The 14,914-nt window shown below is 42.8% G+C and overlaps 1 protein-coding gene across 1 annotated transcript; it reads right to left on the bottom strand.

Moving 5' to 3' along the window:
- Positions 1 to 465: 465 nt before the first annotated feature.
- Positions 466 to 14,698, bottom strand: KDELR2 (KDEL endoplasmic reticulum protein retention receptor 2). Its single transcript, XM_087732863.1, has 5 exons — positions 14,490 to 14,698; positions 6,993 to 7,093; positions 3,824 to 3,982; positions 2,495 to 2,747; positions 466 to 1,688 (listed from the first exon to the last, which is right to left on the bottom strand). The coding sequence occupies exons 1-5, from the start codon at positions 14,578 to 14,580 to the stop codon at positions 1,654 to 1,656; spliced, it is 639 nt and encodes a 212-aa protein (XP_087588989.1). The 5' UTR covers positions 14,581 to 14,698; the 3' UTR covers positions 466 to 1,653.
- Between the last annotated feature and the right edge of the window lie 216 nt (positions 14,699 to 14,914).

The raw sequence follows: 14,914 nt of genomic DNA, 5'->3' as shown, positions 1-14,914 counted from the left end.
GGCCCTTGCGTTTCATGACGGGACAGACCTTGGCTCCAAGCAAGACTGAAGAGCAATGGGATACTCGGGGTAGTATCCGAGAGACTGGAGACTGCGGCGTCTGGGCACGCACGCTCTGCAAATAAAAAGCGCTGTTCGCATTCGGGGTTAGGGATGATAACCGTCACTAACGAGGGGGATAATGATGGTTCACTCAGTTAGAGAAGATAAATGATTTCTTGAAGATAAAACAAAGCCATACGGGAGCACCAGACCCTCTCTGCGCTAGGCTGGAGACTGAGCTCTTCCGAAACGAGCAGAACGAAGTCACCCTTGCTCCATTCAGTGGTAATGCCCCTGGTAGCACTGGGGAGTTCACAGTGCAACAGAGCAAACAATGACATGCAGACGCTCGTCCTTACTACACCTTTTCATCCGGTCTCAGGCTAACAGAAAACTAATTCAGGAACAAAAAACCCCAACATCTTCACCATTTCATAAAGTGTTTATTGAGGATGGTAACACAGGATAAATCATGCAACAGCTCAGTAAAAAAAGGGAATCATCTAAAGGATAAAGAATGGTAACTGGTGCTGCTGATTTTGAAGTTTATAAAAAAAAAATAATTGTCCAAAAGTGACATCAAAAACCACTTGAAGCTGAACATGGAAGTTGCTTATAAAGCATTCATTAAAAAGAAAATGTAGATATTGTTTAAAATGATCACCTACAGATTACTGTAACCAACAACTTACAAGTCCCCCGTTTCTATAGCGGCAATGGTGTAGCAGGGCTGTACATCCAAGATCTTTAACCTTCTTGTCCTGGACAAAGAACACAGTCGCAAACACTTGCCACTAAGCGACACAACCCCATCTTTTACCCTTCGCGACCTGCGCTGCCAAGTGCTTTCGGTATTGGGACTGCCTTCCCAAACATCATGGCAAAACAGGAAAGGGCCCATCCTTGTGGCCCCAAGAGATTTCCTGACTCTCTTCTCGCCATCAGCCTGTCTTAGAAGGGGAACAACTACAAAACGTGACTGGTCCCCTTCTGGCACCAACGTCTATTTTAAATAGGAACTCCATGTCAGCAGATGGCACAAAGACTGGGCACCAGCACATCACATCAAACATTGGTGGTTTCAGATTTAGAGTTGACATATATTCACTTTTTGGAAAAAAATAAATATAGTGGAATGAAAATCGAATCAAAGGGAAAGAACAGATGACTACCATCCATCAAGGATGCACATATCTGTGCACTGAAAACAAAAAAAAAAAAAAAAGGAAAAAAAATCAGTCATTTCAAAGAAATTCTTGAAAATTAAAAAAAAAAGTTTGCACTTGTTCCTGGTCATAAACAATCTCACAAAAATCTCACTTTTGGAACTATTCCAATTGAAACCATACACTGAATTTATTAATACAGTATAAGTTTCTTTATGTAAAAAATCTTTATACATAGTAATAAAAAAGATAAAGGCAAGATGCATCAAACAGAAATCTGCTGGTTGTTTTTCCTCCGTTCTTACAGAGCCGCTGATGACTACCTGCACTATAAAGAGCTGTGTTTCTGACTTTCTGTCTCAAGCATCTTCGCCTTTGCTTGTGATAAGGATTGTTCTGTCCAAGCATCCAAAAGGACAGATGCTGGTGATGGTTTTTTTGGCACTTACGCTGGCAAACTGAGCTTCTTTCCCTTGAGTACTGTAAGGAAAAGCAGGAAAGAGAAGAGTTAGCAAAACAAAGATGTGACCTAGTAGAAGCACACACTGTTAAAACTTCACAGGGACCAAAACCAATCACACAGAGGCACTTTGTTACAAAATGGGTGCACCGCAGACTGTCCTCCCAAGCTCCCTTCTCTCTCTTCAATACCTACTGGCAAAACTATGATGAATTAACAACTATTCCAATCCTGCCCTCTTGTGGCACCCTGGAATTCTTGCTTTTCACCCTCAGGACACACTAGCCTATGACCGTGGTTTCTTCAAAGTTATGACTAAAATAACACAGCCCCATATAGCTTTGTAGTTATATGAGGGAAGCTGTAATGTGAATAAGGGCAGATTTACTAACGCACCCAGCAGAAATGACTGCTCCTACACTTAGCATAAACAGAAACATCCAAAATTCTTTGGACTCTTAAGGTATTTAAAACACTGAGAAAGATGTCTGTAGGTGTGGAATCTGCACAAAGCGGTATATGTTGTAAGGAGAAGCATGAGGATCATGCTTATCGATGGAAGACAACAGCAACATGTATTTAGACATACATATTTTAAATTTGTCAATTAAGTTCATCAGACCATTTATATTCTGTCCATACTCAAAACAATCCTCAGAAGTGCCCCACACTAGCAGAAAGTGTACTTGATAAAACTATCAAGGAGATTTCAGCGATAATTTGCACACAGAATTAACAACCTAGTAATGTCAATGTAGCAGATCCCTATAAACGTGTTAATTGCTACATTCCACAACCTGAAGCTGGAAGTTACTGCGCTACTTACCTTTTGTAACATACAAATAGAAGAAGTCACAGTAAAGAACGGTCTGGACCACACCAGCAACAACAGCTATGAGGTCAAAAAATCCCTCAAAATAGTAGCGCCAAATCCAGTTGACTAAGTACAAGGCACGGTACAGACCCAAGAAGAAAAGATAGTGAGTAGTGATGGTCTCTGCTTCCCCAGTTTTGCTGATCATAAAAAGTTGAGGGAGAATAGCAACCGATTCAAGATAGATGGAGAAGGTCCACAGTATCTGAAAGGGAAAAAAAAACCAACCCACAGGCATATTCAACTCTTTTACTGATAACAAAAGCAAAGAAGATATTTGACTTGGCTTGACTTTTCACTCTCTAGCAATGTTATGAACAGGTACAGTACTTTGGCAAGCTATCCTTGGTACAGGAAAAACCACGTCAAAGCTTCATAACCAACCACGGGTCAGTACAAGGGAACAACTCTCTTGGCGGACAACAGACTCTCCAAACCAGCTGTCTAGTGAGCTGGCAGGCATAGGTTTACTCATGAGGAAACTTATGTGCATCCATCAGTTCAGGATTCACAGTACCATGAAATACAGCTTAGAGCTGGTGCTGTGAAAAGCTGCAGGGAAGATGAAGCCCTTTTTCCCCATGTTCTTCCCACTTTTTTAATCTATTGGTTTAAAGAATGAGCTAATACAGAACAAAATTTAAAATAACGTCTCAAAGTGTTGCAATTAAAATTTCTTTACTCTCTAATAAAATCATTTAACTCCAATAAATATAAAAATGCAGCTCAGTCCACTTAAAATAAGCATCTAATGTTATTCTCTATTTCATGAGAAAAATTACCTGTTTGAACTCTCTATAATTAAATTTTAATATAACTTTTCTGATAGGAAAACCCATAGAATTGCATTGTATTTGAAAGGCAGTTTCCCAATACTCTCGACCATTTGCGATTCTACAAAATGTAAGAAGTGTTATAATTCTTTTTGTTTTCACCAGGTGGCACCAACTATTCACAAACTGCATTCTGGGGCATTTCTTTAGCAAACATAACAAAAGGAAGGATACTTCTGAATTAATGTAACCATCAGAATATACTGGAAAAAAGATGGTCTTCTGCTTAATAAAATAATCAATGTTGATAATAATGCTAGTCTCCTGAAGAGCCTTAAATTTTCACAGAAATCTACACTGTAAAGATGCATTACGGAAAGAGGAATAGCCTGAACCTACTAAACGCAGGCATCTTTCAAGCATTCCTCAATCAGCCTGACAATGCTCATCTTCAAGTTCTAAATATTCTCGAGAAAAAAGTATATCCTCCTGCCCACAATCAACTCACCTCCAGAGGAGAGAAGTCATGATTGACAAGAAATGAGAGTCCACCAACAGGAACTATCAGAAACTCCACTCTGAACGTATCATGGTTTCCATCATAGGTGGCCTTAAATTTCATGTAGATCAGATACACAGTGGCATACGAGCAAGCAATGTAGATAAGCTAAAGAGCAAGGAAAGAAAAAACGAAAAAACAAAACAACCCACACAGGTTGCAGGATTAGATCAAACTCAGCAAACAAAGATATTCCCAGGCACTAAGAGGAATAAGTGCTGTGTTTTTTGGTTGTTTGTATTGTTTGTTTACATGCCTTTGCAGTTCCAGGCTATGTGGCGGTATTTAACTTTTCTCATCAGAGTAATAATTCAAAACCAATGACTCTGGGCTCTACTGGTTTCGTTGCTTTAAAAGCATCACCTTGCCTCTGGTTGAAGCGACTGTCCAAAGTTTCTTTAAAGACCCTTTCCTGAGTAGGCAGAACTAAGGAACTGACTGGAGAAGGAATACCCCTTCTGCTACTGCAGCGGAAGCACTGGCCCAAAACATTTACGTTAAAAATGTGCACATGCACACATGCCATAATGACGGAAAGGGTCTTTTTGCAGTCAAAAAGCCTGGGAGTGGTGTGGCTCATGTGGCAATTAAAAACCTAGCCAATAAGCCCCAGACTCAGCCATTTAACATATCACAAATTAGCTGATTTGATTTAGACCTTTAAGCATCTCTGAAATCTGAAGAGTGGCAAGTGGCCAGTGTTCTCCACCAGCCAACAGGCCAGAAAACCTGCAAAACTAACAGACTGCTAGAAGCACTGAACCAGAATGCAGTTTCAATTTCAGCTGATGTCTAATATTACCATTTTTAATTGTTATGGTACAGTAGACTTCATAGCTATTCCCCATGGAATAGGCAAATAGCCTTATTTTACAGATGAGAAAACAGAATCAGAGAGACTTTCTAAAGGTCAATCTGCTATCATCAGGAGAGAGCTCACATTGTCCTGGAGACAACAGTACAGTAGACTAGACAAACAGTTTAGCTTCTGCCTCAGTTTCATCACAAAGATTAAATATTCCAAACCATTTATCACATTAAATATAGGTTCTCTACAACTGAAAAGTAGTAGATTTAAAAACCCATTGTTTGCAGATGCTACTAATCACTAAAAGCGCTGCTCACAGATACAAAATGCTACAAATACTATATCAAGGAGCTCAGAACCAAGGACTCTTTATTACGCTAGCACCCCGGTTGACTGGAGATAAAGGACCACAGGACAGGATATCAGATACAGGGAATCCCTACTACAGTTGTAAACTAATCATAATTGGTATGGTCATAGAAGACACTAAGAAGTGTGAATGAACCCCAACTCCTTATTATAGATTTCTTCATGAGTATTACAGTGTGTTTTGGGACACTCAAAAAGTTTTCATCTTTAAAGATAGCAAAATAAAATAAAAGAATGGTAGGAAAATGACTGCAGAGTGCACCAACAGAAATGCATCCAATACTCAGATACAGGTACCATGAAAAAGAAACTGTAAGATACAGAATGCTACAAATCACAAAAATGAAAGTCTGCAGGTCACCAAGAAAGGCAGATAGTGCCAATTTGTGTATTTCTGTATATATTCCTGGAACGCAGAAGAAATTTATTTTCCCAAATATCTGATGATCACTGCCAGACAAATACAGCAAGCTGGCACCTGTAGTTTAATTAATATTTCTTTAAAAATACTGAAGAAAATCCTTACTCTACAGAGATCAACAACTTTTTTTGCTGCCAATTACAGCATTTTCCTCAAATTAGAAAGTTCATGTAGTTATGCTCTGGTTAAGCTTATTTTTACAGTAGAGTTCATGTTCTCTACAACTGTGTAACGTTATATACTGCTAAATACGTGTCGACAGAACAAGAAGCTGTGTTGGGACACTCAAGCAGCTTTGTCTTGGCACTACAACAATGGGCTGAAAAGCCAATTACATCTAACAGTCTCTCTAAGCAGTAACCTTTGAAACTGTAGCAGAGGCTTCCATTTTGCAAGTTAATATTGGATTTGAACAGAGGACCACTCGTTACTGGAAAGACTCAGTTTAGTATGAAGTTGAGTATCACAAGTGTCATTTCCCATATTCATTCCTTTTCTGGGTAAGAGGGCTGCAGAACAAAGACATGGTCATGACCCTGAATCACAACCAGTAAATAAATTGCAAAACCCTAGCTGCTCTTTTAGTGCACTCAACAGTAGCTTTCAATATTCTCAGAAATTACATAGGAAAAAAGCTTGTGTTTCAAGAATATTTTACTTAATTCACAGTTCTTCATCTAGACTGTTAATATTAAAACTTAAGCATACACGGTTTACTTGTTAGAAGACAACAGTGTGAGTGGGTTTAAGATCTAAAATTTTTCCCCTCATTCTTCAGTACGTTTTGCATTATTGACTACCTCGTCTCTCCTCTTGGCAAAGTTATGCTATCCTCTGAACTAATGTTGAAGAGCACCAAGAAAATCCAAGAATAAAGGAACTGAATTTAAAAGGTGTCTGCTCTAGTGCCACAAATGCACCAATCTGTACTGGTGCCACAAACATGCTGCACTCTCCCAGTCTACTGCTTTATTTTCTTGTACTCAGCATCAGAAATTGCAGGAATAAATAAGAAATAACAAAACCAAATTTGGGCTCCCTAACATTGAGTGGGCAAGCGAACGGGGTATAATCTGATGGAAGCTACATTCCTAAAAGCGTACTCCTGTCAACTTTTGATCAGCCCCTGACCAGACACTAGCTACAATTCTGGCAATGCATTCTGAATACTAATTTACCTTGCAGTGGATAAAAAGAGATTTACGTAAGCTCTAATGTCTCAATTGAGAAATACAATTTATTTGAACCATTTTTCCCAAAGCTTTTATTTTCAATAATCAAAATAGCATTTGTTCTAAATGTCACAGTCCCAACAAACAAACAGTTTTTAAAAAAATTGCATGTAGAGTGTAGAAAAAAGTACGGTTTTCAGTCCATTTTCCACATTCTTTATCCAAAGCCCATCTAGAACTTATTCTGGAATAATTGTGCAGTGGGCGATTTAAAGAGGCTTTTATTAATGAAATTATGCATTCTGCATGCAACATTACTAGCTTTTCTAACTCTTCAGTATACTCTACCTTCATAGATGTGTTATACAATGAAATGAATGAAGTGAAGAGGTCCAGATAACGGGTAGTGAAGACCAGTGCAAACAGAAGCTGGCTTTTCCCAGAAATACCTAAAGTGATAAAGGAAATAATTAATTATTTAAAAAGTGTGGATGTGCTTTAAAACACTTGATGCCAAGGATGAGAAAGGATATATCCTTTATTTCTAAGCAAGTTGATTACAAAATTAGGACAAAATCCAGGCTTCCAGAACTGAGCTGTACAAACAGAACTGTAAGTTCATGTATCTCAGTAGTGTGAATGTAAGTTACCTATACACCATTGTACTGGAAAAGTGCTAGCACTACACAAGGTTTAGAAGTTACTCACAGCAACAGCTTGCAGGTGATATTTTTGTAGATCACACTATCTGTGCTGCATTATCATTGGGCACCATGCAGCAAGGCTGTATTAGCTTTCCATTCTCAGAGTGCTGCCACATACCTCAGTACATTCTTTAGATGCTGAATAGCCAGAAAGGTACAAGGGCAATAGATACTACAGATCCAGTGATAATCAGAAAGTATGCTCGCACCAATAATGTGACTTTAAAGAAATACATTGATTTTTAAAACGTAAGGCAATTCAATTCAAAAACTTAATTGACCACATGGTGGGAAAAAAATGGTATCAAACAGTGAAAAACAGATGTTACTATGTACCATATCAAAATAAGAAAAGAGAGAAGTGAGTTAAAATGACAGACATCTACACTGCATCTTCAAAGTAACTTTTGATTTTAGGCCAAAGCCCCAACATGAAAACATTTGTTTGTACTTAACTTCAGGCACTAGAGCAGAGTTAGAAGCATAAAAGCTTTGCACAGTCACTAAAAGCTTCTGAAAACTGAGGTGAAGCATCACTCCATAATACTGATGTGGTGGTGTGTCACAGCAGGGGGACAAAACAACCTAGCCTGCGTCTCTGTCTTGTTATTCCAATTATTCTTGTTTTCAGTCATCCAGGGTGAAAATATTTGAATCTGTTCAGCTAAGCATGCAAATATTGCTCAAAAAACAAGGGGGGAAAATATTCTCTAGGAGATGGTTATTGTTGCAAGGCTGAAAATGCTTGTCCCTTTATACAGAGATATTTCTGAGAAAGGCTTTTACTAACAGAGCCACAAAGCAATTAGAAGAAAGGCTATCTGCTATGGTTATTGAATTCCTTTTTCACTCCGGCTTAAGAAACACTGAATAAGCTGCCACAGATGAAGGGACTTTATGTTTATACATAAAGTACAGGAATGGCTGACACAGTAACAATTAAAAAGGGGTTTTGTTTGCATCTTTCATATGTGAAATGTCTAGAAGGTGAGCCTAATGTACTACCTGCAGAACAACCCAACTGCCCATAAGCAACTGTATTGCAGGAAACAGCAAATGCCTTAAAACCTACAGTTATACAGACTGTAGAACTATAAAACAAGAGCCGTAAGTATTTAAAAAAACACCACCAACAACAAAACAAAAAAAAACCAAGAACACGTCCCAAAGTTTAGAAAAAAAAAAAAAAATACATTTGACATTTCTTGAACTAGAACTACGTTGCAAAGACAGCTGAAGCAGCACTCTCAGGTGCATTCCAGGTGTGCTCGCTGACCTTGCAACTCTTGACGGAGCCCTGCTCTCATGATAATAAAACCTCTCAGCAAGCAACGCTGTCCTAAGGTCAAAACCTACAGGACAAAGAAATCCACCTGGACAGATTACAGTACAGCATCACGCTACAGCATATAGTTATGTTAGATTATTTAGTGTGCTTTTTTCTTTTAGTAAATAACTGTGAACAGCAAAAAAAGCATACATTAATGTTCTGGTTTCAGCTGGGATAGCATTGATTTTTCTTCCTAGTAGCTGGTATAGCGCTGTGTTTTGGATTTAGTATGAGAATAATGTTGATAACACACTGATGGTTTAGTTGTTGCTAAGCAGTGCTTACACCAGTCAAGGACTTTTCAGCTTCCCATGCTCTGCCAGGTGCACAAGAAGCTGGGAGGGGGCACAGCCAGGACAGCTGACCCTGACTGGCCAAAGGGCTATTGCGGACCGTATGACGTCATGCTCAGTGTATAAACTGGGGGAGTTGGCCGGGGGGCAGCGATCGCTACTCAGGGACAGGCTGGGCATCGGTCAGCAGGTGGTGTGCCAACTGTAGTACATCACTTGCTTTGTGTATTATTATTGTATTATTATTATTATTACTACTACTATTAATACTATTCTATTTCATTTTACTTCAATTACTAAACTGTTCTTATCTCAACCCACGAGTTTTCTGACTTTCACCCTTCCAGTTCTCTCCCCCATCCCACTGGGGTGGGGGGAGTGAGCAAGCGGCTGTGTGGTGCTTAGTTGCTGGCTGGGGTTACACCACGACAATTCATTATTGATAACGGCTATAATTTGGACCCGGATGTATTGTCACAGAAATACAAGTAATATACTTGACAAATTCCTCTAAGCCATTGCCAGCCTCACTTCCCCCCCTAACCCAAAAGCTCTAATTTTTATTAAGGCTTTCAGTATTTACACTGAATTTTGAATCTTTAGAATAGCCAAATGTTCCTGAAACACGTCCTAAAGCCAAGTTTAAATTAATTTTCAAGTTAAGTAGGCTAGACTAGGCAAGGTTCAAAGTTTAAACCAAAGACCTATGGAGAGACAGGCAAACTGGGAGAAAGTAAGATCTATATCACTAGCTAAAACAGGGGGAGCAAACAGGTAAACACTCTGCTGTATGAATCTGATGTATTTCAAAACTTTAGGAAATATATCAATATACTTGCTGCAGCATGACCTTGGCTCATGGTTGGTAACTGCAACATACTGAGACTACACTGCCATTATTCTCATCCTTCTCCCTTTCCGTTTACTCCCACAAACATTACTTAGGTCTTGAGCTAAACACACACATTTGTATTTCTTCTTCCCAAGCACTGGGCTCAAATTTCGAAGAGCCAAACCTCTCATTTTTGTTTCATCCTCACACATGGAAAAACTCCTTCAACTTCTGCACTCTCGTTTGGGTAAAAGCAATAGCATGAAACTTTAATTCAAAAGCTCAGCTGATTTTCACAGCCAGGGAGGACAGCAGAGCTGAAATTGTAGTACTTTTCTCATCAACTTCATTTTGCTATTGTGAGTTAGGTAAAGAGCAATAGGCAGCAGCAGAGGCACTCAGTCAGTCTGGTTGTGGAGCATGTATGTTACTTACTAACTATGAACTGCACATCACGACCATAAAATCTACAAACTGAAGTTTTTCTAAGGAAAGCCAGTCCATACTTTGTCACGGCAACTTCACAGACTTTTTGAAGTACTTAATTAAAAAAAAGTTTTGTTCAGTATGAAGTCCACATCAGCCACAGAACCACAACTTCTTTGGTTCTGCTAATGAAATACTAATATTAAGAATCCCGTATTTGCAATTTAAAAAAATGAACCTAACTCTAAACACAAATTTGTCAATTGAGAAAGGCAAAATTTTCCTCTAGAGAGAGAGAGAGAAGAAATTCAAAACCTACCTAAAGCAGCATTTTTTGAGAAAATACAGACAAATTCGCAGCAGCCTATGGCAAAGTACTGTCTAAAGTCTTCAACATAGCGTATGATCTGGTCCATAGTAGACACATAAACAAAATTATGAGAGACAGCTATATTACCTAGCAAAAGTATTACGCATTCACTATCTACACTACTGTTTTAGAGTATTCAGCATATAATTTGACAGCCTTGCAACTGCAGGTCACCTTTAACACTTGACAAATGACACTGAGAAAAGCAAATCAATTTTCAGGCAGTAATTCACAGTGCAAACAATCTAATTTGACTTGGAATGGATTAGAAAATACAGTCTGAACATGACAACGTTTGAAAGCACAGGATTCTTCAAGTCTCATGAATTTCCTAATTATGACATGAAGTCAATAATGGAGTTACCTGCTACATTCTCCATGGCTCCTAGTAATTATTTGTGAGCTGTTATTTGGAGTGGCAAACGTTATTCCAAATTCTAAATTTGGAAACTCAAATAACCAGTCATGCAAAAAATTGCTTCCCCGCCAGCTCTGAAACAATGACTTGATTTGCTTTCCCCTTGTTCTCTTTTTAACATATTGACTAAATTAGGAAAAAAAAAAAAATTAAGTTTGTCAAACACTGAAAACAGACTGCTTCATAATGCAGATTATCCTAGCCTCACCTATTTTCCTCAGTTAGAGGAGTCACTTCTTAGGAAAGAAAACGGGGACTGATGTGTCTTCAGAAAACAGTAGGTTGCAGCAGAGGTACGCAGGCTGTCTCCCTCTCATTTCCAGCTGCTTTTACAGGCCTCCGAGCTCCTCTTGGAACAAAGGCCTCAGACACACACAGATGCAACCAGAAGAGAGGAGTCGGCACCATGTGGTTTGCCAGCTCTTCATGGATCACAACCTACAGTTTAGCAGTTAGAAGCCTTTATTTATTTTCTAAGCTTCTACTGCTTCAGAAGTGGACAGTTAAAGCAGCAGCTGGTTTGCCCGCATTTCCTTAGTCACCAATAACCGTGAGGTCTAAGTTTATTTAATTTATGAACTGCTCTAATATGCAATGTAAAGGAATCACTAAAAGCCCATTAACAATAGGCATTTAGCAGCTGCTCAGCATTCACTGGTAACTGTTTAGGGGTTATTTTTGTGTACAACTTTTTTGTGTACAACTTTACAAACATCTTTCATGCAAATATATATTTATGAAGTTTTTATGAGTAGAAACCACAACTGACAGCAACAAACCACTACAAGGAATAGGATGGAGCCCCAAAAATAAAATCTCATGCTCCTTTGAGGTGCTCCTCTCATTCTAGACAAACTTGTTAGGCCTCAGACACTACTCTCATAGAAGTAACATGGATCTGGATTTACTCCTAAGGACTCAGGCAGAACTGGAAGACACCAAAAAAACAATCCCAGACAACGCATCCCCGTTTCATATTTTTGCTCAGGAAAATGAAAGAAGCAGGCATTTACTACTGAAAGAGTCCATACATGTATGTTTGTGTTCAGGGACGCCGGCTTATTTGGTAAAGGGAAGAGTGGAGGGCCCTATGTAATATAGGCCCATTTACTACTCTTTGTTGGAGAAAGCAGTACCAAGGATAATGATTGGTGTGAGTCTACTTTCTTATGAATAAATCCCTAGTAACAGAGATCCTCAATCACACCTGACTTCAGGAAAACAACATCAGATCACTTTTTAAGCAGAAAGATGGGACCAGGTTACATTGTACTATACTGTGTAAATAACCTCACGTCCAAAGGTCACTTAAGAATCTCTTGGCTAAAACCCTATTTGAATTTTAGCCTTGGACTAGAATTTCTCATTTTCCTTCTTCAGACAGCAAGAGATATTTAGTTTTTAGATCATTAACTCTGTTGTTGTTCGTAATCTGGACTGCATTTCTCAAGTCAGGCGGAGGACAGAACTCTACAGAAGAGTTGGAGAAGGCCAGGCACTCTCCTGCCAGATCCAGACAGAATTCCTGATCCACTAAAGCCTGAGCCAGGATAGTTCATTAGGAATGAGCTCTTGCGCTCCATGACCTCAGAAACAATAGTTCTGCGCTACCACTGCATTTGGACGGTGGAGTCATTTGCTTGAGCTCTGTTGTGAAGTTAAGAATGGTTTTTACTTTTAAGTGTGTTTCAAACCAAAGCTATTCATTTACTATTTTTTTTCTTTTACACTATCAAGCGATTAGCAAAAAAAGACTTGACATGAAAACATACAGAACCTGTACTTCCTCTTACCTGTAGCGCAAATCTCTTTCATTTCCCCATTCTCAATTCTTTCAGGTTGCAGCTTAAACTAATTCTTCACGCTCTTAAGACTTTACAGATACATCTGTTCAACAGTGTTAAGTTGGTATTTGAACGACATTTCACGTCAACACGTGGCAACCCGATTTCAAGAATAATCACTCTTACTAACGAAGGAGAAGCTCGCTGGACAGAAGGCAAAGTCAAGCTCTCAGTCGAACCCCAGTCCACAGCAAAAACAGTATTTCCAGGGTCGGTGGCCTGCCCATGTAATACACAGAGCACTGAAATGCCCCTTTTGAATTACAGCAACTCCTAGTTTTCTGAAATAAACCAGCTATGCGGCAGTTACAAGAACTGCTTGCAATTCCCTCCAGCCACCACACCGTACACTAGAAGAGAAAAAAGCAAACCCACATCAGACGGAATCCGAGCAAGCACGTACAAAACACGAGAGGAAGAACAAGCCCTTCTCGGCCGGGCTGGCAGGGGAGCGGCGGGAGCGGGGCTTCTCCCCGGCGCCCGGCCCGGAGGGCGGCCGGCACCCCGCGCCCTCCCCGCCACACCTCTCCCGCTGCCACGTCAGAGCAGGCCAGGATCCCGGCCGACGACGGCCTCTTCGCTCCAGCCTGGAACCTCGCTCCCGCAGCCCTGTACTGCAGCTGCTCCTGCAAACGAGGCGCCCCAGGAGCCTTACGAACGGCACGAATCGCGGCTTCGTTCTTACCGCAGCGAGAGCGGAAAACAAAAGGGAAGAAGAGGGCGCGTTCGTCAGCCGCGAACGCAAACCGGGGCGGGGAGGGAAAGGGAGAGAGCGAGGGAAACTTCAGGATCTGCAAACTGCAAGTCAGCTACTCCCAGCGCTGCACCAAAACCAGCTTTCACGCACAAGCAAACAGGCCGGCGGAAGGCTGCGCGCTGTCAGGGCAGGCGAGAAAACGCGCCCCGTCTCCTCCGCCGGCAGCGGCCGGGCGCGGGGAGGGAAGGGCGGCTGCCCGCCCCGCGGGGGACGCAGTCCTCCCCCCCCAAACCGGCCTCCCCATTCATTCGCTCGCCGCCGGGCAGTTACATAAGGAAGGGGCGACCCTCCCGGGGACAGCCGAAGTGGTGGTGCTCAGGGATTAAAGAACAAATAACGGCAACCGCGAAACCTTGCACGGAATCGCAGCTCCCACCAGCGCACCCCCAGCCCGGAGCGGGGGGATGCGGCTCCCCCTTCCTCCCCCCCTGCTGCCCACACGCTTCCCCGCACCCTGGCTTCCGAGGGGGCTGAGGTAGGAGGGAGGGAGGTCGGGACGAGGGCTGAGACCCCGCTCTCCCCGGCGCCGGGAGGAGCGATCGTCCCTTTTCACCTGCTCGGGGCGAGTTCTGCCCTCCTGCCCTGGGGGCCTTCACTGGGCGCCTCAGGGGGACAATATCCCCCCCCTCCCCCCCGCGCTTTACCACAGCCGCCTCCGGGGCAGGCGGGCCCCCGTCTCGCTGCCCCCCGCTCTCCTCAGGGAGCGGTCCCTAAAGGGCGGCAGAGGCGATCGCAGCACCCCCCCGCCGCGCCGAGAAGGCGGCGATCGTGCCCAGCCCCCAGCGAGGCTCCCCTCAGGCACCGCGGCCCGGAGCTGCCCGGCCGGTCCCGCCGCCCTCCCCTCGCCCGCCCAGCGGCCTTCCGCACGCACCCGCGCAGGAGCGGCTCTTCCAGATCTTGAGCAGCAGGATGATGATGGCCGCCAGGTGGGACAAGTCCCCGGTGAGGCGGAAGATGTTCATGGCGGCGGCAGAGGCGGCAGCGCAGCCCGGAGCCGGGGAGCGAAGATGGCGTAAGCTCAGCGGGCACCGAGCGACGTGGCCCGGGGACGTGGCCAGACAGCCACCGCGCCCGGTGCACCCTGGGAAACGGGAGGGAGCGGCCCCGCCCCTGCAGCGCCGGGGCCGCCCCGCGCCGCCTCCCGAGGAGGGCGCCGGAGCCGTTACCGCCGCGGCGGGCCCCGACCCCGCCGCCCGGGGCCGGGGGACAGGCACGGCCCTCCGGCCGCCCCCGGGCCCCCGGCGCTGTGAGGGGAGCGGCCCGGGCCCGGGCCGTGGCCCAGCGTCGGCGGGGCCT

This window comes from Nipponia nippon, unplaced genomic scaffold (assembly GCF_047370975.1).
Source record: "Nipponia nippon isolate SJK-2023a ecotype South Korea unplaced genomic scaffold, ASM4737097v1 scaffold_5, whole genome shotgun sequence".
NCBI lineage: Eukaryota > Metazoa > Chordata > Aves > Pelecaniformes > Threskiornithidae > Nipponia > Nipponia nippon.
This window is presented reverse-complemented; position numbering and strand designations above follow the sequence as displayed.